The sequence below is a fragment of the Melospiza georgiana genome, chromosome 8 (assembly GCF_028018845.1).
Source record: "Melospiza georgiana isolate bMelGeo1 chromosome 8, bMelGeo1.pri, whole genome shotgun sequence".
Taxonomy (NCBI): Eukaryota; Metazoa; Chordata; class Aves; order Passeriformes; family Passerellidae; genus Melospiza; species Melospiza georgiana.
This window is the reverse complement of record NC_080437.1, coordinates 25,564,503-25,591,569: the sequence shown is the minus strand read 5'-3', so window position 1 is coordinate 25,591,569 and position 27,067 is coordinate 25,564,503. Positions and strand designations below refer to the sequence as shown.

Here is a 27,067-nt window from a genome sequence, read left to right as displayed (position 1 = left end):
TGAAATTTCTGGAATTAAGGCCAGAAGTTAACCATTCTTGAAGTTTGCTCTGTCCTTCAGTGCCCTGGCAGGCTGAGTCTCCAAGGGATTGCTGTTGTGATCTCCACAGGCTGTTCTGTCTCTGCCCTACACTTTCTAGGAAGATTTCCTGTCCTGAGGAGGTGACATTTATCCATGGGACCAAAGCAAATCACTCATCTCAGTGTTCAGAAAAGGGGTTTTTTTTGTGACCATGGAGAGCAGGAAAAATCTCACCATCAAGTGAGGTGTGCCTCCTTATTTACAAGCCTTGAGGAAGATTTTGGCTGTCTCTGTGTTGCTGGTGGAGAAGCCTCCCAGGCAGCCGGGGGAGCAGAAGTCGTGTGCTCAGGAGCACAGACAGGATGGGACACAGCCATGCAGCCCCAGCTGTGCTCTGGTCTGTCCCATCCAGGGCAATCCTGGCCTGTCTGAGACACTCCTGCAGAATGCTGATGGGGCTGTGGTTTTGCCCTGTGGTCAGCCACGTCTCAGGGCTGGTGCTTATCCTGCGCTGAAACTACCAGTCTGCTCTCCAACCGGCCTCCTTTGCTTACCCTCAGGAGCAATTTGCATGGTTAAAGGGAGGAGAGACTGTGGGAGCCTGCTGGTGTCTCTCTGGCACCCAAGCCTGTGGCTTTCTTGTCTGCTAGAGCTCCTGCCATCATTTTGTGTGACCTTGTCCCTTCCATCAAGTGAAGGCAGCCACAGGGGCTGTGTCAGACAGGATTTGGGATGCCTTGTGGAACACTTACTCCATGTTTGCTGCTTCCAGTGGAATTTGGTTGACTTGTGAGCAGATTTTTGCCCCAGATTTTGGTTTTTTTCAACCATGGAATCTATTCTTCTGGCCCTGGAGTGGTGGATCACCCTGCTGCTCCAGCTAGGGGATGTCCAGCATGTCCATTCCTTCTTCCTGAGGAGACCAGGGCAAATCCTGGAGCTGGTGGCCCAGTGGAGTTGCTGAGGGCAGGCCCTCACATTTGACTGTCTACATCTGCTGGTGTGTGGGCAAGGATTTGTTTTTACCTGTGAGCATGCAGGTGGAAGCCAGCTCCCATCAGCAGCCTGCACACAGAGCTGGAGAAGGAGAGCTTTCCTGGCACCTCGTGGCAGCCCCTCTGCTCCTGCCACAGGGGTGTGTGGAAGATGGAAAGGGAGGAATTCTGCTGGAGCATGGGAAGCTTTCCCTGTCAGCAGAGCCCACCCATAGCACCCATCTGTGAATCCAGTGATTTCACATCCATCTTTGTGTTGTTCCAAGGCAACAAGTGTTTCATATTTAAAGAGTATTAATTTAATATTGCTGAAGCCTTAAGAAAAGGCACAGTGGGCCAAGTCCTGCTAGTTCTGCTTGTATTTCACAGGGCTGAGGAGGGTGAGATTTGATCCTCTTTGGATGTACCTCTACTGGAGGGGCTGTTGTGGGGGAGAGGGAAGAGACAGGGGAATTACAACATTGGAAATAAAAAATCCTACCTCTGCCAGAAGCCCTTTTGCAATAAGACACTTCAAGGTGTGAGTTAAGATGCTGTAATTCACACCTCCTGCATTTTGTGGCATTCAGCCCACTGCTTCATGCCCTGTACAGGAGGGTGAGGGATTTCAGCTCAGCTTGCCCCCTGGCCAGAGGTGGCTGCAGGGTTTGTCTCTCCCTGCTCTTTGCCTCTCTGCCTTGTGGTGAATTGCAGTGCTGCCTCCAGCTCCTTCCTGTTTGCCGCTTCATAAATTAGAATTTAGAATCACTCTGGGGACCCAGGTTAAAAACTTTGCATCTTTTGAATGAGGATTGGAGTCAAATCCTTGTTTTTTTAAAAGGGTCAGGCACATGGAAGTGTTACATCACTACCAGCGGTGCTGAGCTAGAGCTCATGTGCCCAGCAAAGATTTGGGGCTCTTCGTGTGAGTGAGCTGACTCAGCCACGCTGCTTTGCACTGACAGTGCTGCATCATAGAGGAGACACAGGTTGGTGTCAATTTGGGCATCTCTGCATCATCCTTACTGTACCTCCACCGTAGCTTCAGCTTGTAGGCATTAGGTGTCTGCCTGGATTTGTCTCTTCCTGCAGGCAGAGGAAGAGGCACCTCGGGAGATGGATGTGTACCCTTGGCACCTACCTAGACAGGGATCTGAGATGAGTAGCTTTGGCCAGTTTGAGATCCCAGTGTAGGGTTGTATAAAGCTAGGACTTTTTCTCCAAATTCTGCCTGGCAAATTCCTGCTGTCTCCAGGTGCTGATGTGTTGAGTGCAGCTGTATTAGTTCTTGAAAGCCTGCTGTTACAGTCAGTGATCTTTCTGGGCTTTGGGTGGACATTTCAGCAGATTTAATAGAGTTTCTGTCTGTGCAACATACATAATTCCCTTTAAGTGGCTAAGAGTGGGAGAACATTCAGCCTTGGGAATGAAAGGAAGAGCTTTGTTTATTGTTCTCAAGCACTGTAAGCCCTGAATTTGACAGAAATATAAACTTCTACGTCTTTTTGCTGATTCATGTTTTATTAGTGATTTTGATAGAACATATAATATGGGCATGGCCCTTAAAAGCTTATTTCTAATGGGGCACATGCTGACTTGCAGCCACATACCTTCCTTCCAAAAATGAGTAATTCCCAGGGTATGTGAGGTTTTTGCCTGAGCTATGAAACAAGAAGGAATTAGTGTAGCCACTGCCACCCTGGCATCTCTGACAGAAGCTGCAATGCCAAACAGCGTGCACATCTCCAAAGAAGATGTGGAGTTTTTTATGGGGAGAAGCTGTGCAAGTGACAAAGCCCAGCTTAGAGTGACTGAAAATCCCTGGGAGTGTTCTTCACCCCTGCACTGAAAGAGTCCAGGCTCACAGCAGGAGCTCAGGTGGTGCTTGTGCCAGGCCTTGAGCCAGGATGGGGCTGGATTTGGTGAGCAGATCCTTTGGCAGTATGGTCACAACTGCTGATAATCACCACCCACCCTAATTCAGCATTCTTTTAGGGGCCCGTCTCCTTTGTACCCTATGTACAAACTGCAGAGAAGCAGGTTGGGTTGGTGGGCAGTGCAGGTCAGTAGGACAGCTTTCTCCTCTGGCTGCAGAACAGCCTGGAGACTCATCTCCCAGCTCCTCAGCTGGGGCTGAAGCAAGGCAGTGGCACTGTCCTGTCCAGCAGCCATCCCTGTGCCCAGCAGTTAAAGAGCTTTTCCTACCTTCAGATCCTTATATTAGCAGGGTTTAAAGGGGGCAACATTTTGAGCAGAAGTACCCGAAGCCTGGTATTGCTCTGGGCTGGACAAAGCAGCTCTCCCATCTCCTCTCCCATCTCTCCCATCTCCCCCATCTCTCCCATCTCTGTGGATCCCAGCAGGGTGGAGCAGTGCTCGCTCCTCCTGGAGTGCTGGAAGGTCTGGAAGCTGCTGGGCATGGCTCAGTGTCCCTGTGTCTGTCCCTGTGTGTGGGCCAGGTTGCAGAGCTGGAGAGGGATGGGTTTGCACTGTCTGTGACAGTCCTGCATGGCTGGGGCTGGAGAGGCTGTTCCTGCAAATAGGAAGGCAGGAAGCCAAGCGTGGGAAAAGGAGGGAAAAGGAGGATGGTTGTGAGAAGAGTAGGAGGGAAGGAAAGGGCAGAGACAATAGTGCAGCTTAGCAGAGAGGCAGTGATTTAGGGTGTGAGGATTTGGCACAGCATCTTCCTGTAAACCCTGAAGGTCCACAGGAAGAAGGTAATTTTGTGTCTGATTGAGTGCCGTGCCCTGCCGGGAGGGAATCCATTCTGCACAGGACTCTTGCATCAGTTTTCCTGGTTTGGCCAGAAGGCCGGGGGCTGAGGGCTGGAATAAGGAGGGTGCTCCATGTTTGCCTCTTAGGCATTTTGCAGTGCAATTCAGTCATTGTTTGCAAGACTAGGACACAAAATAATCTTCTTCTTTCACTCTTCTCCCCACTAGAAACAGACTTCTCTAAAGCCTGAAGTCAAAGGTCACTACAGTGAAAGACATTTTTCCAGTGACTTCAGCATTGCGTCTTTCAGGGGCTGTGGAAATTTGTTCCCTTTTTTCCAGGAATTGGTTTTGCATTGTCAGAATTGTTCTGTAAAGAACAAGTACATTCATTCTTTTATATTTTTCTAGATATATATATAGAGGTAGTCATGCAGTATAATTAAAGATCCATGTGCATTGAACATTTGCAGAATGGTGTTTATGTTTTGAGGATAGCTCCTTTTTTCAGTTGCTCTTCTATCATTTTGCATTTAAAATGCAAATACAATTTCCCTGCCCATGGCAGGGGGGTTGCAACTAGATCATCTTCAAGGTCCTTTCCAATCCACACCATTCTGTGATCTGTCAGCATGTTATGCTGGCAGTTCTGGAATGCTTTGCTGGTTGATGTTGATTTCACCTCAAGTTTTATCCTTTAGTCATGCATGAAAAACGTAGCTACACAAACAGGATAGAAACTAGAAGAGTTGTTTCAGAGTTGTTTTTGTTCACACTTAGAGTACTGTGCCCCTCAGGTCTGGCTTTGTGAATCTGAGGGTCTCTTGGTTTACATGAACTTTTTATTTCCCTCTACTCAAAATGAGAAGAAAAAAAATCCCACTATTCTATGGCAAAATCTCAGGAGATTTCCATTATTTGGACTAAGAATGTCCCAGAGCTTTGTCATTGTTCTGGAAGGGCCTGGAGGAGTTTTGCTCGTTTTCCCAGGCCCTTGCTTTGCTTTTCCAACCGCTGCATCTGGGGGTCATACGTAAGGTTACGAATCAAAGCCGGAAGATTTGCATGCTAATATAAACTACATGCAAGTGTTGCTGCAGAGCAGGAATCCTGGATGCTGGGAGCCAGAAGGGAGGCTGGGCTGTAGCAGCAAGGCCTCTTTGCAGCCCCAAGGCAGCCAGGGCAGGGAGCGCTCGCCCTCGGGGCCAGTGAGGGTCTGTAGCTGCAGCAGAGCCGCTCTGGGGCTGTGTGAAACGGGCTGGGCAGCACCACGGTGTGCTGTGTCTGCATGTGCCCACAAGCTGTGCCTGCTCCAGCACTGAGCGTGAGCTCCACAGCTGGGGAAATGCATCAGCCCAGGCCTGCTGGTACAGGGTAGAAGGGCCCTTGTCCTCAGAGCAGAGAGGTGCTCCAAGAGAACTCCCACAGGCACAAATAACTCGGTGCAGAGGTGGTTGACATATGTAGAAAACAGCAATTTCCAGGTTGTATTTTGTTTCTCTGTCTTGTCAATCTTGATGCACTTAACAGTAGCAAGCAGGTTTTTGTTAGTTCTTATTTGACCAAGCTATTCCTGTATCCCTGGCCCCAGGGCACTCCATGACAAAGATCCCTTTGCCTGAAATATGAGCAGAGCTCTGCTTGTCCTATTTTGAACATCCCTCCAGTCAATTCCTCTTGTGCCAAAATTAATTCAGCTGCTTCTCTCATAAGCCTCTTCAATTTGGCAGCATCCTTCTGATACTTTACCAATCTTGCTTTCATGTGAGGTTTGATCCAGCACCATGAAGGGAATTAAACTCTTCCTGTTGGCTTCTGTGAGTCTAATGATGCTGTAATGGCAGTCAAAATCAGATGCAGGTTGTACCCATTTGGACCAGGATTGGATTTAATATACAAACATTGCCCTCGTCTGAATGATCATCATTGCTGATGACAGCAGAGTGATCTCTTACAGCTGAACATTGCAAGATGTGGTGTAAACTGAGGAGTGATTTTTAAAATGCTCATGTCTGCCTCAATACTTTCCTGTTAAAACTCATTTCAGTTGAAGGAGGAAGAAGCCAGTTTTGAGTTGGTTTTTAAGATTTGTTCCTTGGTAGAGAAGAAGGACAGGGGAATTAAGTAATTTGATATTGGAAAGTAATTTTTTTTAAAGTGCTGTTTCCCCTTGGTGTCTATTGTTTTCCTTGCAACTGACATGATGATGTAGGACCTGAGAAGTGATTGGCTTAGAAAAACCTCCACCTCACTTCCCCATCCAGCACTGGCCCTGAGGACTTCCACGTTAAGCTGTACTCTTTGGGGGTGATAGGTTTTATTTCAGAACAACTTCAGATACAAATCATTCTCTAAAACCAGTTTAGTGAAATTGATGTAATTCCTGTATTCAAAATTGGTCAGGGAAACTTGGGGGATTTAAAATTCAAGAGTCTATTTTTTCTGTTGATTGTTTCTTTTTCCAATTCTCTTTTCTTGAGTGGAGATTTTCTTCTTCCACCAGGAAATGCTCATATTTTAGGGTTGTCATGAAACACCAACCATCTGCTGAGGAGAAGGACACAAGCATTGAGTTAAAATAGTTTAAAAGTCAGAAGGCATTCAGATTTAAGAGGCAGTAAGCTGAAAAAATCTTTACCTCCAAGTGCAGCTCTATTATTTTTGTTTGCTTGCCTTGCACAGCCTCTTTCAGACCTGGGTAGGGTATTTGAGAAGGCCACGAGGGAGGCAGGTTTCACAGAGAGCCTGTATGTTCTTGTTTCCATTTTACATTTGTCACTCTAAGGTTCTAATGCATCTAGGCTTAGATGTTCTGTTTTCTAATAACCTGACAACTCTTAAAAGGCAGAAACTGAGTCTTGTGGTTATTCTGCTTCACAAATAGTTCCATCACATGTAGAAAGTAAATGTAGGTGGATTGAGACAGACTGGAAACAGAAATATGAGTCCTCATTGTGCTCCTCACAGATGCTCCCTCTCCCTCATGTACACATGTAAATGTAAAGGGTGGATGCTCTCCCCGTGCTTTGTCTCCTCCCCTTGCAGGGAAGCTGCTCATCTGCTTTCAGAAACTGGGAAGTGGTAGTGGAGAAGTGACCAGTCACTACTAATGCTGTTTCTTTTTCTCTTTCTTTAAGCTGTAGCTGTTGGATATGCTGGAGTTAAGATAGCCTTGACAGGTCTTTGACATGACCCAGGATATCAGTTAAGAGCAAACAAAACCCTGCTAATGCAGCACAGATACTGCATGTCTGCAAGAATCAGACACATCATATTCTGCTCACACACCCCCAAGGATGAACTTAAATGAAATAATCAAACAAGCCTGGCAAGAGGCTCCGAGGTGGTTTGTAACCAAGCTGCAGGGCTCCCAGCTGTTCCAGTTCTGCAGCTCTCTGGTCAAGTTACTGCCACAAATCGTGGGTGCAGATTCCACTTTTTACCTTTTTATGCCTCTCATGGTCATTTGCATGGCCGTGCAGAGAAATACAGCAGGGAGGTTTTCTGCTTTTGGCTTATTGCTCTGAATGTGTGGGACAACTCAGAATCTTCTTAGCAGGAAGATGCTGGAGAGGCCTGAAGACTGTTTAGAAACTCAAGTTGGCAAATGCCAAAAACCTGAGGGGTGAAGTGGAGACTAAACCAGAATTTGAACTGTGGGCTTTAAAACCTCATCAGTGCATGAGAAAAATATGGGAGGCTAAGTACTGTCTTATTCTGCCTGTGTGACACGACGAGCTGGATTCCTCATCCAGACACAGCTCTGTTCTGTGTCTGGTCTGTCCCCCTGGAGCTAGGAAACCAGCAAAGTCATCCAGCCAGGTGCCTCCATACTCCAGTGAGTTCCTCTTCCTGTGTTCCAGGGATGTCTGCTGGCTGGCTTGAGGCAGTTGTTTGCTATTCTCATTTGTTTTTAACTACTGGGATCTGGCAAAGAGAAACAGATTTCACCCTGGTTACTGCTCCACCAAGAGGAAGATCTGTGCTCAGATAGGTTGCAGTAGTGATGTGGTTTTCTAAACTGGAGTGGACCCAGTTTGAGTCTTGAGAATATGACTAGATTAGGAGCTGGAAAGGAGTTTGTTTTTTTGTGTACTCACATCAGATTTGGTGTGATATGGCTGAAAAGAGAGGCAGCATTAATCCTTTTACACTGTAGCTTAGAGGTGAAACAAGATCCACAAGAGAAATTGGAGAAAGGAAAACTCTCGTATCTCCCACTCCCTGTTTCTTTTTTTTCTTCCCCCTCACTTGTATGTTTGACTGTTAATTAGCTTGCAGATAATGATGAAAACTGGAATTGCTGTGTCCTGCTTTAGTTGCCTGTGTGGTGGCTGCTCACAGATGAGAACTGGCAAATGCTAGAGCTCTTCAGTTTGCTCCCTCCCAGCACAGTGTAACTCTGCTTTGCTTCCAAGACTTAGGTACGTGCAACATTTGTCCATGAGACCCCTGGGTCATTTTGTCTTTTTCTCAGTTACATTTTCCCCACTGGTAATGGAAACACGAGCTGGGTAGAGGGGTGTCTGTGAGAGCACATCTGGTGCATGGGAAAGCCAGATGCCCCACACCTGTGTGCAGCCCACATCAGCCCCTCCTTGGGACTGCTCTGAGGCATCCTGCCCTGGCAGCAGCCACCCTGCAAGGACCTTTCCTGTCTGGGGCTCCCTGGGTCTCGGAATTCTTCCAAGTCTCATCTCTGTTTCTCAGCTCAGTCTTCAAAATCCTGGAGTGAGAACAGCTCTGGAGTGGGTTTGAAAATAGCTCTTCCTTGGCCCTGCACCGAGCTGAGGTACCTCAGAGACCATAGTGCTGAAAGGTGACCTCATTGCATGGCACCAGTGATGGACTTACCACTGGCTTGGGGCTGAGGGTCTGACTTCACCTCTGTGGGAATTTCCCAGGTCTCACAGTGATTTTTAGGGCCTTTTGGATGTTAGTGAGCTGGGCAAGAAGCCTGTGCTGTGCTGAATCCAGAGTCAGATGTGATCCAAGGCAAGTGAAGGCACAGGTGATGTGTGCATGAGCTTGCACTCTCTGTGTTTATTCCTGGAGCATTCCACCCTTCCTGTTGCCACACTGGCCCTTGTGTAGGGCAGAAATTGAGGACGCTAGGGCCCCTTATCCTAGGGAAACCCCAGTTTCCAGTGTCTTACAGGATGGAGGAAGATACATAAAATCCTCTAAACTGCATCAGGAAGCTGAACAGCTTTGCTGCTTTGGTCTTGTGGGTACCAAAATTGCTGTCCCTAGGCTGATATCACTTCAAATCTGGATCTGGGCCCAGCACCAATTTGTGCTCATCAGCACACATTTGACATTAAAAGGTTATGCAAACAGTGAGTTGGTGCAGTGCTGTACTCTGGTAATTTAGGGCACAAATGAATGTTGACTTTGCTGCAGTTTAAGTTGTTTTAATGCAAACCCTGCCAGGTAAATTAAGCAGCTGAAATTGCTGCAAGCCTTGCAGGAGCCGAATTGACTTTGCATGGAAGTGGAGCAGGGAGCATTCACATGCTGAGCTGTGCTGGTGGAAAGCTTCCAGCTCACAGGTGGTGATAGCATCTGAATACAGGGAGAAGGTGTATGTTTTCCAACTCAAACCTGATTCATAGGAGGACAAACATCCAACACTTAAACAAGAGTCTTTGCAGAAGCTGACATTTTCCAGGATAAAGGGAGATCTCACGATGGTATCTGCACACAAACTGCACCATAGTGTTGTCTTTTGCATTCACAGAACTCTCTTAATAGCTGGTGTTTACTGTAATGCCTTATTAGAGGTTAACAACACCCTCTCTAATGTGTGCAGGGATATTTCTGGTTTCTGCTTTTCAAACTTCCCTTTGCCAATCACTCTTGTGTTTGTCTATGTTCTAATCTTGGTCTCATCACACGACCAGCTTCAGACATTTGACTTCCACTCCAGCTCATCTGACTGTAGACAACAAGGTGTTAACCTCTGAAAAAACAATTGAAAAATAGGTCACATGAGAATAACCTGAATTTGTTACCTCTGGGGTTTGTGCTGGCTAGAGCTGGATATTTTCCAGTGAAAACAAGACAGTCAGTGATAAGGTCATGCCCAGTGACGTTAGAGTGGCTGTGTTTTGTAGCAGGAAGTCATCTCTCCTCATTGCTTGTGTAGACAGTCAAGGGAGAGCAATGACTTCAGTTTACAATAAATTTTCTGCTCTCTGGTGGGTAAAGAAGAAGTCTCCCAGAGCTAAACAACAATAATTAGCAGCTGATAAAATCCCCCTGGCACCCTGTAGGCACACAGTGTGTGGGGATTGGGAGTGGGGCTGTGGCAGAGCCCCATCCCCAATGGGCACAGCTGTGAGCAGCAGGTGAGCAGCACTGATAGCAACGAGCCATGGAGTGCCCAGGGGCACTGAGCAACCACCACAGGGAGCAGAGGGCACACAGGGGCAGTGCATCAACATGAGGGGATAAAAGGTTGGGCTAAAGAGCAAGGAGGGCAGACATTTGAAGCCTTCTGAAATGGTAGGATGTTATTCTTTGTGGGTTGAAGCTTTCTGAAATTGTATGGTGGTACTCTGTGTATTGTGGCTGTCTCAATGTGACATATGCTGGAAGAGCACCCTGCACCTTCTTTCATAAGCCATGAATATTAAGAGCTACTTATCAAGCTCAGTTCCTGATTAATATTCTACAGTCTTTCAAGTCAGCTTCTTGTTTCTCTGAAGAAGGATTTATTTAAAAATATAATAATACATCAAAAAAAGACTGGACTTGGGAAATTAAAATGTGAATTCCTAGTGGCTGGAGCACCCTATGATTTTGCAGTGAGTTGTTTGTAATTTCTACTTCAATTTTCATTCATTGTTAAGGACCTTTTGTTAAAGATTTTTAAGGTGAAGCATTTGAATAGCATTTGCATTTTTACTCCTTTATGGTTATAAACATGGCAGATACATAAAGCAGGTCTCTTTGCCTTTAGTAATTAATTACTGTAGTAATTTGGAATCTCAATTACAGTTTAGTTGTGTGTAGAAAACACTGTGCGTACATGAAAGAGCTTGCTCCCAGGCATGTAAGGTACTTTGATTTTATCTTTTTATCAAGACAGAAAGTGCCAAGGAGCCAGGTCTCTCTCGTGGGCAGGACCAGCTGCAGGTTGGAGTGGTGCCTTGTGTGCCTCAGTTTTGGGGAGTTGCTGGATGCCACAGAAAGCCTTCCCTTGATTCTGCAGAAGGCTGTGAGAGCAATGCTGGCTCTAATGGATGTTCAAGCCTTGGGTGACTCTCCCTATTTATCTGATATTTCCTGCTGCCTCCTTGTCCCCTTGCATTTGCATGGCCCTGGGCTCCCCCAGGACTGCTTTTCTCCCTCTCTCTTGGGACATTGTTGATCGCTTTCACAGCAACCCATTTTAAGATCTGAGGAACAAATAAATATGGTGAGGTAAGCTGATGTAAGGTTTGCTGCTCATGAAAAGGTTATGCATCTCACCAAGGCAGCAGAAGCAAATAACTTCCAAACTCAGATCTCTAAGGAAGAGAAATGTGATATCTAAGGTTTCTGAAACCTCTAGACCTTGCATTTATCACATGGCATTTTACAAATCTTTTTCAAACCCCATTATTATAAATGGTGGCTTTTGGGAAGCAATTTGATTTGGGCAAACAAGCAAAAAAGATCAATAGCTGATTTAGGTTTTGCACCTGTCTCCCACCAAGCAGATTTTGAGCCCACTGGTTTTTCACTTTACATAGCACCAGGTTATGATTAAAGGCTTTTCTTGCTTCTGCTAGAATCTTTCCTTGAAATAGAAGTCAGTGTATCTGCATGCTGCCCATCCATCACTTACTGGGCTTGAGGAGACTTCAGGCTCAAAAATATTTAATTGCTGTCTTAAATGTGCAGCAAAATCCTGGCTTGACTGAAGTCAGTGGCAGCTTCATTCCCACAGAGCCTGAATTTCAGATCTGGGCAATGTCTGTACTGTGCAGTGGGTGCTGCTCTTACACCTGTTCCCTGCACCAAATAAATCCAACCTCTTGCCCAGAATATCCCTGTGCACCCAACTCTGCCCCTCCTTGTGTCATGGAGGCATTGTGCCACTTACTGCACCACCAAACTGGAATCTTAAAGCAGGATTGACTTCAGCTTGGATTAGGTTTTGAACAAGCAGACTTGTAGGCTGTTAAAAATTTCAGGAACTCACAGTTTCTGTGGGTTCTGAAGAGCAGCACAGAGAAGCCTGAGGTGCCATGAAATTCAAAGTGCCTGGATGTCTGTGGCATATGTGTTTTGTTTCTAGTTTCTGAAGAAAAGATGCATAATGAACGAAAAATTATAATCTTTATTTACATGTGCAATATGTTTCTCCTCCTGTCTCATTCCCTTTGTGAGAACTCAGGGCCAGAATTACAGTATCTGAAGTTGCTTTTGGAGCCTATTCAGCTCCCATCTGTCAAGATCTGTTTTTAATCCAATGGGTTTTCCATCTGAAAGTAGCTGTTGGATAGAGGATGAGTAGAAATATTTGTGTGTGAATTAGCTCAGAGTGAAGCTACAAACTTTTTTTTTTCCCACAACAAACACATGGAAAAATATTCTTCAGTGTAGTGTGGCTGGCCTGAAAATTGGCAACAGCAGCTTCCTTCCCAGGCTCTGACTCCTCTGCTTTGACTGTGTGGGTAAAATCTTTAAAGGGGACCTGAAATCTTCATTTCACACAGACTTGTCTCCCCTCCATGCAGCAGGGCAGGGCTGATGTCACCCTTGTGTATATGGGCATTGCAGGAAGGAGGTCGGGTGGTTTGGTTTTCCAGGAGAATTATGAGATGCAACAGAGCAACCTGGGTTTGCTGAGAGTCAGGCTCCTCCCTTTGTCAGCCCTGATGGTCTCTGCCCTGGTGGGAAGAGCAGATATGTTTGGTACAATCATGAGAAAGGCCCCAGATCTCCTTAACAGCCTGTGCTCAGCATCTCCAGTTGTTGAATGCCATGAAACTGGGCTGCAGGAGATGGGAGGCAGAATGCCTTGGGGACTGAATGTGGTTGTAACAGGCAGAGAGGGAAGCAGGGCTGCAGGATCTCTGTGGTTTCTGGGAGGATACCTCTCCTACTGGGAAAGAGGAAGAAAAAAACATCCACTGGTGGTCCTTGGAAAAGTGTTGTCAAGGCCAATATTCAACACCCCTGCAGGGATTTTCATGCAATAATTTTTATTGGTAAAAACACAGAAGCAATTGAATCAGTAGCTTGGAAGATGGACTGGTGTCCTGGGGGAGGTGGAGAAGGAGGTGATGCTTATCCATCCCCCATTGCTGGAGACTGAGAGCTTCACTTCTGCTTCCATGGCTGAAGGGACATCTCCTGCTGCAGTGCTGTGGCTGAGGGAGGATCATTATCTCAGTCCATATGTGAAACCTGGGAATTGCTTTGAAGGCCCAGGAGCTCTGCTAGCTGTGATTTTCGTTATGTTGATGTCCACGGTCACCCTTGATAACTCCATCCTGTGTTTGTTGAAGTCTTCTTGTGGTTCTGTCATCAAAGCAGCAGGACCAACATTGGCCTGAGGGCAAGTGTATGAGAGCAGAACCTAGTGTATTTGTAACTTTAAAAAAAATATATCTTGGAGATACCAGGGTCAAAAGGCAACGTTCTCATGTTTTGTGTGTGTGTTTATATGTGTATGTACAAGTTTGCGCGTGTGTGCGTGTGCAAATCATTTTTATCACAACTTCTGGCAAAACAGTGTTTCTGTAAGAGAATTGTTTTGGGAATGGACTAGGGCTGGGCAAGGGAAATCCTGGGCTTGTTCCAGGTGTCTGTTGCTGTTTCCATCAATGCAAGGAAGCAGTGTCGCTCTCACTGTCCAGCTTTACATCCCCTGATGTGACTCAGCAAGAGCTGTGTGCTGTGGCAGGGTTTGGTTTCTGTCACACACGTATGGGTGTGAGTGGGCAATGGCTGTAATTCCACAGCACCTGGGGAGCTGCCTTTCCTTTGGATTTCCTGTGGAACCAGAGCCACTCCTTGCTTGGGAAGGGTGGCAGCCACAGCTCCATACTCAAACCTGGAGCGTGGGGCTGGAGATCAGCACCCCCTGAGGAGCTGTTGCTGCAGGGGTGGAATAGCTCACCCAGCCATGCCTGTAGCTGGCCCTGGGACCCTCCAAAGAGGACACAAGGCAGGGTGTGCTACCACAGACCAGAAAATGTGGCGTCCCTCAATTAGAGCTCTTATCCCAGGCAGAGCCAAGTCGGTGGGAGCTGCTGATGGGGATGTGTGGGAGAGCACTGAGTGCTCCCCCAAGACTTGTGTTGGAGGCTGCAACAGGCTTTAATTTAGGCTAGTCCTGCTCCCAGGGCTATATTCCTCACTGTGAGTGGGAACAGCCAGTGAGATCTGAAATTAACCTCGGTTGGCTGTTCTGCCTTTGCATGTGTCCTGTGCTTCCTGGCCCAGGCTGATTTGTGTTTTCTTTTCCCTGAACAGGTCTATATCATCAATGTAACATGGTCTGACCTGACTTCCCAGATCATCTACAGGAGATACAGCAAGTTCTTTGACCTGCAGGTAAGTCTGTCCTGTCTAACATAAAATATTATTTCTACTCATGCTTCTAGTCATGTTTCCAGCTGGGTTAATAGTGCCTTTAAATAAGGCTTTGTGCTTGTTTGGTCTGTTACATGTCATGATCTTGAAACTTTTCAGACTCTGCCCTTGTAGGGTATAAGATAAGTGGGTGGTATGCTCACAGGGAGTAACTTGCAGTGTAAAGACATTTAAAGCTGACATTTTCATGAATGGTTCCTATTAAAGAGGAGATCTAATTTTAAATACTTCAGATGCACTTAAAACAGAGAGAGCACTACATTTGGGGCCCCCAGAAACTACTTACCCAAGTAACTGAAAACAACAGAGCTTTTGCGCACTCCCACAGCAGTTCAGTAACAGAGATTTGCAGTGGAAACTTTGCAGTCTCTCTTCCTAACCATCTCCCCAGCCAGCCAGTGTCCTGGCTCCTGCTGTTTTGTACAGCTCCTTCCCTCTGTTCTGTGCCTGAATGTTTAGATTTCATCAAAAGCTTTCTTGCTGGATAGCTGCTGACCAGGGTTTGAAACCAGGAATCAGCTGCTTCATTTCTGGTAGTGCTCCCAGGTGCCTGCATGGGTAGGGGGAGCTGTGGTGCTGATGTTCTGTTTGGCAATAATCCAGATCTGATATTTTTGTATCATTGTAGCTTTGTAGGCAGCAATACTAATTGCCTGGGGTAAAAATAAAAGCTGTGGTTTGGACACTCTTGAACTTTGGGGGAAGGGTTGATTTTTGGCCTGGAGTTTGTGTTTGGAGCTGGGCTGAAGTTACAATACCAAGTGAGTCCTTATGGTCAGTATTGAGGATGTAGCTGACTGTGCTGTGTCCTGAAAAGTAACACTGAGCCTTTTTTGTATGATAAATTAGGGAAAAAAGAGTTCTTGCTTGGAGTATCTCAAAGAGCTCTAGTTTCATCTTTGCTCCTCTTTATTTCTGGTACATGGAAACCTGAACTCTCTAGTCTGTTTTGTAAGCTATATCAGTTATTATGGCCTCCTGGCCTTTTGGGTGAAATGTGACCATTTCTACAGCCAGTCCTAATTTCTTTTTGCTGTGTGGCAGGAAGACAAGAGGGATGTTCTTAAGCTTCCTCTTGTGCCCATCTCCATTTCTAACTGGGCTGAAGTGCCAGGCCTGCTAGTCCCACTGCTGCAATTGTATGTCAGCATCTTCTCTGTGTCTGCTGTACCTGCTAAAGATACCTGCTCCATAGTCACTGTGGCCAAAACTGTTTCTTTCTTTTTCTCTCTTCTTTCTCTTTTCACCCCAGTTCTGTTTTCATGTATATGTTGTTCTGGGTCTCCCGGCCTTTCCTGGTAGGTTTGAAAAGTTCCCATCAAGTGTGGAGTTATCAATGGGGTTAGTGTGTTGGACAGGAAATGATGTCTCAATCAGGGAGTGAGTCCTGAAAGGTCCCATTGATAAGTGCAAGGGGGCCTAGCCAGTGGAAAACTCCTGCTTGCATGACGCTTCTCCCCCCACGAGAAAATACAACAAGAAAGTAACAAAATTCCCTTCTTTAACCCTTTTCCCTCCCAGGGATCTCTGTCAGGGCCAACGCTGCATGAGCAGTGTCAGCCCCTTCTTTAGCTCTTGCAGAGTGAGGTGCAGAGTTACAGAAGTTGAGGTTACTCAAGATTTGCACAGTCCTGCCATGTCTCTGTACTGTGTCCATCTGTGCCTCAGTTTCCCAGCTGTGAGATGGGGACAAGGCCCTATGTGCTCAGGCTGCCATAATGGGCTTTTAGACTCCCAAAGGTGATAGGTGGTTTTTTATTTATCCCCTCCTTTCTGGATTTTTGATTATGCCTGAGCATCTCTTAGGTGAGGCAAAGGAAACTGCTTTGGATCTTGAATAGAAATTTGTGTTTCCAGCTCTAATGAATCCTGCAAAGAGAGTTGGAAAAGTAAATGAATGCTAAGGGGGACTTTGAGCAACCCTTTCATTTTGGGAAATCTATGGCTTGATGTGCAGAGATTCTTGCTGAAAGAGAAATTAGCTCCAGATCTTGGGATGACTTGTGCTTTCCAGATTTTTGCTGGAAGCTTGAACTTCTGACCCAGCACTGGTTGAACGTGGGGTTTGCAATCTCATACCATGCATGGTAAGGTGGTCTCAGCATAATCAATCTTCTTTGATAATATCCCTGCTTATCCCCATGTGGCACTTCTGGAGAGAACCAAGCAAATTCTCAGGGAGTGATGCTCAGCCAACTCACGGGCACCACTCATGTCCAAAACAGCTGGAGTCCACAGGACTCTGCCAACTGCACTCACCCTGCTGTGTCACCAACAGAGCTGCACTTCAGGGCTTCTGAAGGCTGCACGTGTCTGCTTTGCTCTTGACTGGAAGTGGAGGAACAAGGGCTGACTTGTAATGACTTAATCAGGGCTGCAGTGGCTGCCATTGACAGTGACACTGGATCCCACCCATGGGGAAACCCGGGGGCTGCCCAGGAGCAAGGAGGGAGGAATACAGATAATTAATGTCACTACTCCATTTTCATGTTTCTTTAAAAAAGAGCCCACCCTTCCCCAAACAGCTGTCTCTGTGGGAAGTGGCTCAGTGGTTTTGAGCGCTGCAGCATTAGTAGAAGATGCATTTTTTAAAACACTTCTTTGCAAATTCTATTAGGCACTGCGGGTGATAAGAGGCTGCTCTGTCCCAAGGATTCAAATCCAAGGAGAGTTTGGCTGTGCTATTTCAGCAGTGCATATGCTTGAATTGGGAGTCAGGTTGTTTTTCAGTTTAGTAATAGGGCAGTAAGGATGGTCATACCAGAGGGTTTGTTTGCCCCACAAAGTTGTTAGAAGTAGAGCAAACAGAACCCAAAGCAGCAAACCAAGTGTCAGCTCTGTGCTGCTTCAGTGAGGGCTGGATATCTGTAAACACAGATTTTAAATTAAATTAGGGTATTGCTGCATCATTTAATTGTGCAGCCAATCACATCTGCTCCTGAGCATGGGTCAAATGATGGCAGCAGAATACATGTGAGTGCCAGTGTTTCAGTAAATAGGATTGAAAAGATTGAATTAACTCTGCAGAGATGAAAGCACTACTATAAATTGCTTGTCAAATCCAATTATCTGTTGTCTTTCACCCTGGGGAGACATTTGCACCTGAGCACCATGTGGGGTCAAAGCTATCTCCTAATGTAATATTTTGAATGTAGTTTCCTTGCCTTTGCCTGCAGTGCAGAATGGAGGAGCATGAGGAGAGTGATGTGAACATCACCTGTCAGTAGTGCTGACCCTTGTGACAGGCTGGTGTCTCACTGGGACACATTCCCTGGATGCTGCTTCCATCATCATTGATGGATTTGCTGGTGGTGGTTGCAGGATTCTGTCCTGAGGGGATAGTTCAGTAATGCTGCTGTTGTCCCCAAAGGAGCTGAGAAAGGACAGCAGGGATCCTTTACTGGGATAGCAGGGATAACTCCTGACATTTCCACTGTGCAGTAAAAGACATCTGCAGATGTAAGGCCTGTGTTTTTCTTGCTGGAAAGTGCTTTTGGAGGCTGTTAGCAGAATGGGGATTTGCAGCTGAGTGCTTGCAGTTAGAGCATGAACAGGACCTGTCCCTCAGCAGAGGGACCTGACCCTCTGCTCTGTGAGGATGGCTGGGTCTGTGTGCAGAGCTGGGGGAGGAGCCTTTCTCACAGCAGGTGTAGTGCAGCTGTCTCCAAGGTGGAACACAGCAGCTGGATTCAGCAGCATGCCACCATCCCACGTTGTGTATTTGGCTGTGCAGGAGCAGAGCAGCATCGCCGGAGCTGCGGCAGGAATGACAGGCAGGCAGATCTCAACCTCCCCACACAATGACACACTCAGGAGGTTTGGCTGCAAGGAGATGTCTGAAATGTCACAATATTGAAAAGGCGAGCAAGGCTTTGTTCAAGCACTGACTCTGTGTATCAGCAAAATATTCTCTGCCCAACGTGGTTTGCTGATCTAAGCAGGTTTTCTTCAAAGTGGCGCAGAAAGAGGAACTCACTAGCAGCCAATTAGAGCATTAAAAAAGTAAAGGCCATCAAGAATTTTGTTAGGAAGAGTAAAGACCTGTAAGTTATTTTCATCCAGATGATAAAACATCCAGAGCTTAATTTGTTATTTCTTGGGTTGTCCTGATTGTTTATAGTGCTATAATGAAGTAACGGAGCACTGGAGATGACATTAAACAAAAATGGTAATATAAAAAAACTAGTAATTGCAGTTTGTATCTCTGCTTTTCTTAGAACAGAGTTCATGTAAATGCTGCTGCTATTGATTGTTCTCCTGTTACACTATTCTGTAACAACATCCCTTTCTCCATTACCCCAAGCTGTACCAAATAGGGTAGTGTCCACTCTCATTCCCAGTTTGATTGTAACTGTGCCATGTGCCTGGATTTCACTGGGTCACTATGATTTGAAACAGGACCTGGTGGCTTTGGCATGCAGGCTTTCTGGGACAGAGCAAAGAGGGAATTCTGTGATTCTGATGGAATTGTGTATATTCACTCCAGTAGTTAGTCAGGGTTAATTGCCCAAGTGGAGACCTACAGCCCTAATTTTGGTGGTCCAGTGCAGTCTAACTCAGTAATGATTGTTTTTGTAGGGCCTCTGATATTTCATGTTGTTTGTGCTTTTAGCTCTGCAGGAGCAGTGAATGGACAAGTTCAAGCATGCACTAAATTTAGCAGTGGTGAGGAGTGTAGGTAAGAATGCAATGGGGCAAGTGTTCTCCTGTGTTTGCAAATGCTGACTCCTAACCCAAACCCACCAGGCCTCTAGCAGGGTGAGCAGTCTCCCACTGGTCTCCCCAGCCATCCAGAGCAGCAGGATCACTCTGCAGTGGGTGATTGTCTCCTCTGCAGGTGCCACCCTGTGCAGAGCTCCTGCTGGCACTGTGGGAAGGGCAGGGAGGGAAGGAGGGCTGCTGCTGCTCCATGCGAGATGCAGCTTGCCCCTCTCCAGCGTGGGAGGTTTGTGCTGAAAGGATTCCCAGCCTCTGACGAGCTCAGGGAGTGTTTGTTGGGCTGTGTGTGTGCATCTGAGGGTGCCCAAGGAAACGGGCAGGAAAGCTGGGGGAGCAGGTGGGGTTGAGTGGGACAGGGGTGGAAGAGCATGGCAGGTGTTGCTGCATCAGGCTGTGGTGCAAGTGCACAGTGAAATTGGGGTTTGTCCTGCTGGGCTCTGCATGTGCCTCCCTCTGCTCTGGGCTGTGCTGGCCTTGGCCAGCATGGTCTGGGTTGCAAGGATCACATTTCCCCTGTTCCCATTCCCTTGGTGTTCAGCATCCTGGCCCTGCTGTAGATGCTGAGAGCTGCTGTGAAATCCTTCTCCAGACCAGGGACCTGGCTCCACATCTGACCCATCAGGTTCAGACCCATTGCTTGGCTTCAGGGACATCCTTGATAATCTTGGAAATGTGGGGATGGAGTTACTGCAAAAACAGTTGGGTTTCATTTATAAACAGCTTCCTTAAGAGCATTATTGAAACTGAAACAAGACTGGGAAAATTCAGAGGAAATCTGAACATGGGTCTGTCAACACGTCTGTTCCCAAAGGTCAGTGCTGGCTCCTTGGGGAGAAATGGCACATCCTTTCTTCTGAGTAAACACAGTTGTTTGCTGCTGTTATCCCAGACAGTGCATGGGGAAACTTGCAGTGCAAGGTTTGCAAGGAATGCAGAAAACCAAATTTCCAGGAGGAGCCCTGCACCATCTTTGAGGACTGACTGTTCCTCCACTGTTTTGGCAGCTCTGCTGGAGCTCCTGGTGCAGCCACGCTTGCAAGACTCGGCTTCAGTAGGAGAGACCCCTCAATGCTGCTCTCAGAAAAATAGCCCAGCAGCAAGCTTGTAACAGGCCTTCCCAGGGGAACTGAGATGCCCCTGGGAAAAAAATAATAGCTGACATAGTTATTGAGCTGAGAATGGTTGTCTTCAGTGATTTAAAAGCTATCTAAATACCGTGTGTCCTTCTAACCCTCAATGCTTTAGGATACCAACTGGCTTGGGGAAGTATCTTTGTGTTCAATGAATACATAGAATTGTTTATAATTCTAATTTCCATCATTATTTAAATGTTTGCTTGGCAAAACAATCTGTTCAGCTTCCAGTATTTGTTTTTAAAGAGACTTTACACGTCAGACGAAGATGAGGGCCATGATGAGGAAATGGCAAAGTGCCTGCCAACCTACAATAGAGGTGCACTGAGTGACCATGGCAAAGAACCCAGAGCTGAGGGTGTGACCCAGCCTATGGGAACCCTCCCTTTTGTACTTCTTCACTTGGGTTCTGTTGGAGCATAAAGCTGACACTTGAATATTGCCCCTAATCTGCAGCATGGGAATCTCCTGCAGGATGGCTACAGGGGAATACTTGCTGCTCAGCACCGATCCACCTCTCTGAACATGGGTGACCTTAGAAAGAGATGGTGGTGTAGCCAACTCCTCAGGGATTGAGTAGTTGGCAGCAAGGCAAGAACAGAGGTGATACCCATGCCACTCTGTCTCTGTGGGCTGGGCTGTATATATAGCTAGGCAAATGAGTTTTGTTTGCTTGGGGTTTTTTAGGAAATATTGGGAGCATCACAAAGTTGTTGACTTCTTAGCTGTGTCCTTTTTACTGTATGTGGTCTGCCTCTAGCAGGCACTGAAAACAGTGAAATTGGCCAAAAGTGTTATTTTCTGGAATTATTCCCTTGCTTTCTAGAGTTTTGGTTTGTGTAAGGTGCTCTTACCATCCCCCACTTATTGCTGGCTTGGAGACAGTGAGGATGTTGGAGGACCTGTGCTGTGGTAAGGACTCTTCTGGATACAGCCACAGAGAGGAAAAGGAATAAGTTCTTCCTAATGAACTGAATTGACTTATATCAGTTGTGGAGGACTCAGACTTATTTTCATGGCTCTTGGTTGCTTTACAGGTTAAAAATCCAATGTATCAGGAGCATGAGTCCCTGCAAGGTAGTGGTGCTAATGGAAATCTAAAACCATGCCTGAAATTGCTAAAAATCCTGAATAATGGTCGAAGGATTTGATGGGGCCCAGATGTGCTGGTTTTGTGCTTGGGCAGTGTCTCATACAAGGCATTATGCAGAATCATGATAAAAACTGGGCTAAAAACCTTTCTTCATCAGAGTGCATAAAGGCTCAGTATATACCTCCTGTGTTATCCCTCCTCCATTTCCATTATTTTGCTCTCCTCATAGATCTCCACAGCAGGACTTTAAGCTCAGCCTTGGGAATAGCCCTCTTGTTTGTTGCCCTTGTTCCAGGTTTTGTTTGCTGGAACAATAAAACACAGGAGAGGGACCAGCCCCAGCCAAAGCTGCAGCTCTGGCCCTCACACAGGCAGCAAATTCTCCAAGTGCCACTTTATTAGCATATTTCCTCTTACCAGAGATCAAGATCAACCCTTTTATTATTTTTTTTCTGGAACATCTGTGTGAAAATTAAATTCCTTGGCAGGATTTCTCCATGGCCTTTTTTTCCCTGAAGCACCCAAGCCCCGAAAGCTCGGGCATGACAATCCCACCCCTGCACTGTGTTGTCGCTCTCCCCTAATCGTACTCAGCTTTCAATTATTTATACTGCCAGAAAATTGCATGGAGTTCACACCCCCAGCCCTGAAACACAATTCTGCTTTTGTGCAGGGAATACAATCCTTCACTTTCATTAAGTGTGTGGAGACCAAGATGAGAAGTGCCTGTTGTGTTCGCATCCCTTGGCTCGCGATGAGAGGAGCCGGTTGTTTTTGCAAATGTCCTAAATAGCCCTGGAAGGGTTACGGGGAGTTTATTTACATTATTGCATTTAAGTGCAAATAGAAAATTGCCCAGCCATAATGGAAAGTTTATGCAGGGCTCTGTCAGGGCTCTTTTCCATGTCACCTCACCCGTGCCGGCTTTCTGCTCTGACAGGCTCAGATGTGGGAGGGCCTCGTCTGGAAGGAGCAGTAGCTCTTGGTCCTGTCACACCATGCTTTGCTTACAGGACACAGAAAAGCATCAGCTGGCATCTCTTCCACTGTGGACTGTGTACAGTCCTGCCTGCCATAGGGAAGGCTCCTGATCAGGTTCACCCCAGCCTGATTTACGAGCACTGGGTGCTATTTGCTTCTTCCCCATAGCATCTGAGTGACTGATCTTTTCACCATCAATGTATGGAGCATGAAATCAGGAGTTCGTTTGCCCCCTGTTTCCTTCCTGTTTGCCTCGAATCACAGCATGGTTCTCCTTTTCTGCAACCAGAGCAGTTTCACATCTCATGCAAGTGCAAGTATTCCCACTGCAGAACTGCCTCTTGAAATTTCCACTTCCCTCCCTTCAGGGGAAGCATTGAAGTGGGGCGGTCAGGGCAGTAAAACACACAGAGCTGAGAACACACAGGGTGAAGTCGCGCAAAAAGCAGAACTAGTGATGCTCTGGGAAAGCACAGCTTTGTGCACACTCCTTCTTGGGTGCCCTGTTTCAACAGCATTCAGCCAAGCTGAGGGCTTTTTCTCCACCTTTTGCTTTTTCATTTTAAAAGGAGAGTTCTGGTCTGTCAGATATGTGCAGGAAAGGAAGGATTTGAATTCTTACAGCACATCAGATCCTTTGGCACTGACCTGGCTGGCAGCCTGCTGAGTCCACACCTGCCATTGAGCATCGACCCTCAAAGTGACCATAACTAAAGTTTTTTTAAGCTATCCCACCTGGGACCTTCTGAAGATGCAAAGACAGCAGAGCAAGGAGTTGCAGGCCAGCCAGGAGGTTTGCACTTCAACAGGTTGCTGACAAGTTCTTGATGGCAGGAGCTGTGAGCGACCTCACAAAGGACTAAGCAGAGCCTGAGAAAAGCATCACAGTGTGTTTAAGATAATTTCTGTAATTCTGTAGTACAAGTAGAGCTCTCTATTAAAGCCATTCTTGAGGCATCAGTGTTGATGCAGGAGTGCCTCTGATTCACCAGGTCAGTCAAGGGCAGATCCTAATCGATTTAGTGGTGCTTTTGCAAACAGAGGTAACATCAGAGCCATGTGTCTGGGTCATTTGTTTTTTAAAGGGTGTGTTAAGAAAACCAGTGAGACTTGCTGAGCTGCTCTCTTCAGCCAGGTGTTTTGAGAGAGGTGAAGGACAAACCACGAAAACACTGTGAAAGAGAGGGGAAAATGCCAAATGGGAAGAAATTAAAAAGCAAACCAGGAAAGGACTAAGTAAAATGATAATAGGGAAAAAATTATTTCAAAGGGCTAGGTTGATTTTGATGATCAAAGTTTTGTCTTAGAAGGGAATACACCTTATCCACCTGGACCAAAAAATTATTTCACAGACTTTTCCTTATATCTGGCTAAACTCTGCCTTTTGACAGCCCAGTGGGAATGTTGTGGCCTCTCTGTCGTCTGGGAATGTTTGGCATCCAAGTCCAGGCTTTTGCTAGTCACTACAGTGATGTGCTGCTGCTTGAACAGAACTGGCATGGGTCTTCCTGGTGAAGGAAGTACGTTGTGGGATGGCACATGCTGCACACCTGTGTCCTTGTGACAAGTCCAGGTTGTCTGGTAGTTTTCTGGTGTGTTGGTAACTGTTGGTGCAGCTTTGCAGAAACCTCTGTTGCCTTGTGCAATGCTCAGTGTGTTACTGTGCTGGGTGTTAGAGGGTGCTGGTTGCTTGCACGTAAGGGTAGGATTCAGCATTTGGTGCTTCAGGAGGTGGTAGAGATTCATTTGCCATTGGATTCTGGGAATAAGATGGATGGAACAAGTGATGTGCTCCATGAGAGTGGTCCCTGGCTATCCTTGTGTGAAGGGAAAATTTTACAAAAGGTAGACAGAAGTCCTACGAAGTTTCGGGTTGGTTCTGGGTGTGGGAGAGCCCAGGATTATCCTGCTGAGCAGGGGTGTGCTGTGAGCTGCAGGAGCACTAGGGCTGTCAGTTCCTGCCTGCTGTTGTTAGGAAACCTCATGCTGAATCCTGTTCCACTCTTAGGTCAGAATATATTTCATTGCCTTAATGTGGAAATGTTTTTTGTATAATTAGGAGCTTGGAGTCTGTGGTGTGGAAGAAGGAGGGGGAACTTCTGGTGTGGCAGGAAGGTTATCTGGAAATATCCACCCATAGAATGGGGGCTATAATCAGCCCTTCTGGAGAAAGTTTTTTCATTAATATTTGTGAAATGCTTTGAAGTCTATGGTTTGGAGTGTTTTTAACAGAGCCAAATGTTAGCTGTATTACAGGAGCTAAGCCAGACCGTAATGACCACATTCCCTCTCCTCTCCCTGAGCCCCCAGCCATTTCTGACAGGGTTTGGTGAAGAACTGAAACATCAGCAGAGTGACCAAACAGAAGTTAAGTGCTCAGCAGAAATATAAATAGTGCTTTTAGTTCTTGGGATTATGTCCTGGACCTATGGAGTCTTGTGGTTGGAAATGGAATTTGTAGAAGGGATGAGGAATTTATTTCTAAGCTTGTACCATGTTACCCCAGTTGGTAACTGGTTTAGGGTCCCTCTGAGTTAGGATGCACTGGTGGCCTTTGGGTGATTACAGTTATCCTGTCCTGTCTCCATGGGAAGTCACCTGGGTGAGGCTGGCATGCTGGGATGGGAGGGAGATGTTGATGGAGTGCATGGTGAGCAGGGCAGAACGAGGAGGCCCCAGAGCAGGATGCAGGATGAGCTGCTCAGCTCTGGCTGCCTCTAAATGCCCCTTGCTCCATGCCTGTCCATTTCTTAACAGCACTGTGTCTGCCCTGTCAATAACAGAATAGCATTTGCCTTTCATTTTGATTTCTGGTCCCTGCTTGGTGATGGCATTGGTGCCAGCAAGGATCATTCTTTTTCATGTGAAGGAACTGGGGGGATTCAGCCCGTGCTGTGTCCCCAGAGTACCTTGTGGATGAGATTGCAGTACAGAGGCAGCAGGTAAATGGATGTGCCAGGAGTCATGGGGTAAGGACACATCCCAAAGAGTGAGTTACTCTTACAAAATTGTTCTCTGGGCTTGCAGGCATTTGCTCTGGGTGGCAACTAGGAATATCTCATTAGCATGACCTGGTGTGTCATGTGTTCAGACACAACCTACAGCTCTCCTGGCCAGCTCTGGCACTCTGGCTTGTGATGCATCCAGTCCCTAGCCTCACCCAGGGCTAGGCTGGGATGGCTTTCTGCCTCAGGGACTGCATTGCTAATCTTTGAAGATTTGAGGTGCCCAGACATGCCTGGGTATGGGGGAGGCTGCTCTGCCTTGTTGTGATGGTTCTCAGCTGGGTGAGAAAGGAGAAGTCTCCAGCCCAGAGGCAGAGCACACTCTGTTATGTGCTAGCAGGGATGCTGGCAAGGCGGTTTGGCTGAACAGAGGTGCAGCACCTCGCTCAGAGCCCTGATGTTTCTAGAGATCCGTCGTCCTTCGAAAGCACCCTCTGATCATGGAGCTCAGAGCCAAGGCTGACCCAGCCCTCGCCTCTGAGCTCATCTTCCCTCCAAGAGTCCGGTCCCTGGAAAGATGCAGCTCTCCAAGAAGACATTCCAGGGGGGTTTAATCACTGCACTCACTCCAGCCCTGCTGCACTTGTGGTCTCAGCACCTGCTGTTTCATTTAATGAGCAGCAAATGGGAGGCGTGGGCTAGGGGAAGAGAGAGCAGCACCCTGGTGAAGTATTTGCTGCCATGTAATGTATTTTATTTTGGGTCCGGAATGGAGGCCATGAGGAACATTTTCCAGAGGGCTCCATAAACCACCTCTGTTCACAGGGTGATTATTTGAGGAGGGAGGGGAGTGTGGATTTAAATCAGTGCTGCTAATTTCTGCAAACAGACACATTATTTTTAATTCATACTCCAGACTCCCTCCACCCATGGCTTGATGTTGGGAGCTGTGAATTTTCCACATCATTACAAAGTCCCTCTATAAAAGAGAGCCCTTGAAATATATTTTAAAAAATTGATTTCAAATACACCAGGCTCTCAGATAAGTCAATATGCAAAATGCAAAACTAACTCTTTCCTTCCCTCATAATAGCCTGCTCATTTATTTGTATTTCAGTAGGACATAGCAGCTCTGAGCAGAGGTACATCTGTCTGGTGTTAGGAGCTAGAAAAGGCAAGAGAAGCTGTAAGATAAATTGAAATATATAACACCTTTGTTCACTGTGATCAGTTGAATTTGGCGGCTCTCTGTTGAAATCATGGTGTTACATTGCCAGCAGTATTTTACCAGTGTAAGGAAGGGAGATGGGGACAGCTGGGAAGACAGACATCTCCCATGGATTTGAGAGGATAAGTTAACATGTGGCTGTCAGGTATCCACATGCAGTGGTGTCTGTGGTCATGTCAAGAACTCTGATCATTTTGTTCTTATGTGGAGTTTTAAATTCAGTCCCGGGTATTGGGCTCTGCTCCAAGGACAGTAAAGTTCACAGAAAATTCTCGTCTTCTGAGATTGTCATAATCTTGACAGAGAGAAACTCTTGCTGTATGTCCATGCTATGGGCTTTCCTTATTAGAAGAGAATATTCCAGTTGGAAGGGACATAAAATTACCATGTAGTCCAGCTGCCTGGGCACTTCTGGGCTGACCAAAAATTAAAGCAAGTTAAGGGCATTGTCTAAGTGCCTCTTAACTCCTGGGAGGCTTAGGGCATCAGCCACTCCTCTAGGTAGTCAGCTCCAGTGTTTCACCACCCTCTCAGTAAAGAATAAGCCAGTTTGTAGGTACGCCTTAACTACATAATCATTGTATGCTCACTGCTATCAGTGGGGAGCCATAATGGCTCCTGGAGACTTCCCAGCTGGGGAGGCAGGTGTAAGAGAGGTTTTCCTGG

The 27,067-nt window shown here is 46.6% G+C and overlaps 1 protein-coding gene across 4 annotated transcripts in view; it reads left to right on the top strand.

Moving 5' to 3' along the window:
* The window catches only part of SH3PXD2A (SH3 and PX domains 2A), a 237,768-nt gene that overhangs the window by 26,254 nt on the left and 184,447 nt on the right, over positions 1 to 27,067 (top strand). For 2 of the 4 annotated variants that reach the window (XM_058028729.1, XM_058028727.1), the window contains exon 2: positions 14,183 to 14,263. In XM_058028729.1, coding sequence (XP_057884712.1) covers positions 14,183 to 14,263 — 81 coding nt within the window. Of the gene's footprint in view, positions 1 to 14,182; positions 14,264 to 27,067 lie in introns of those variants that run through there. The other 2 variants (XM_058028731.1, XM_058028730.1) reach the window with 1 other exon arrangement.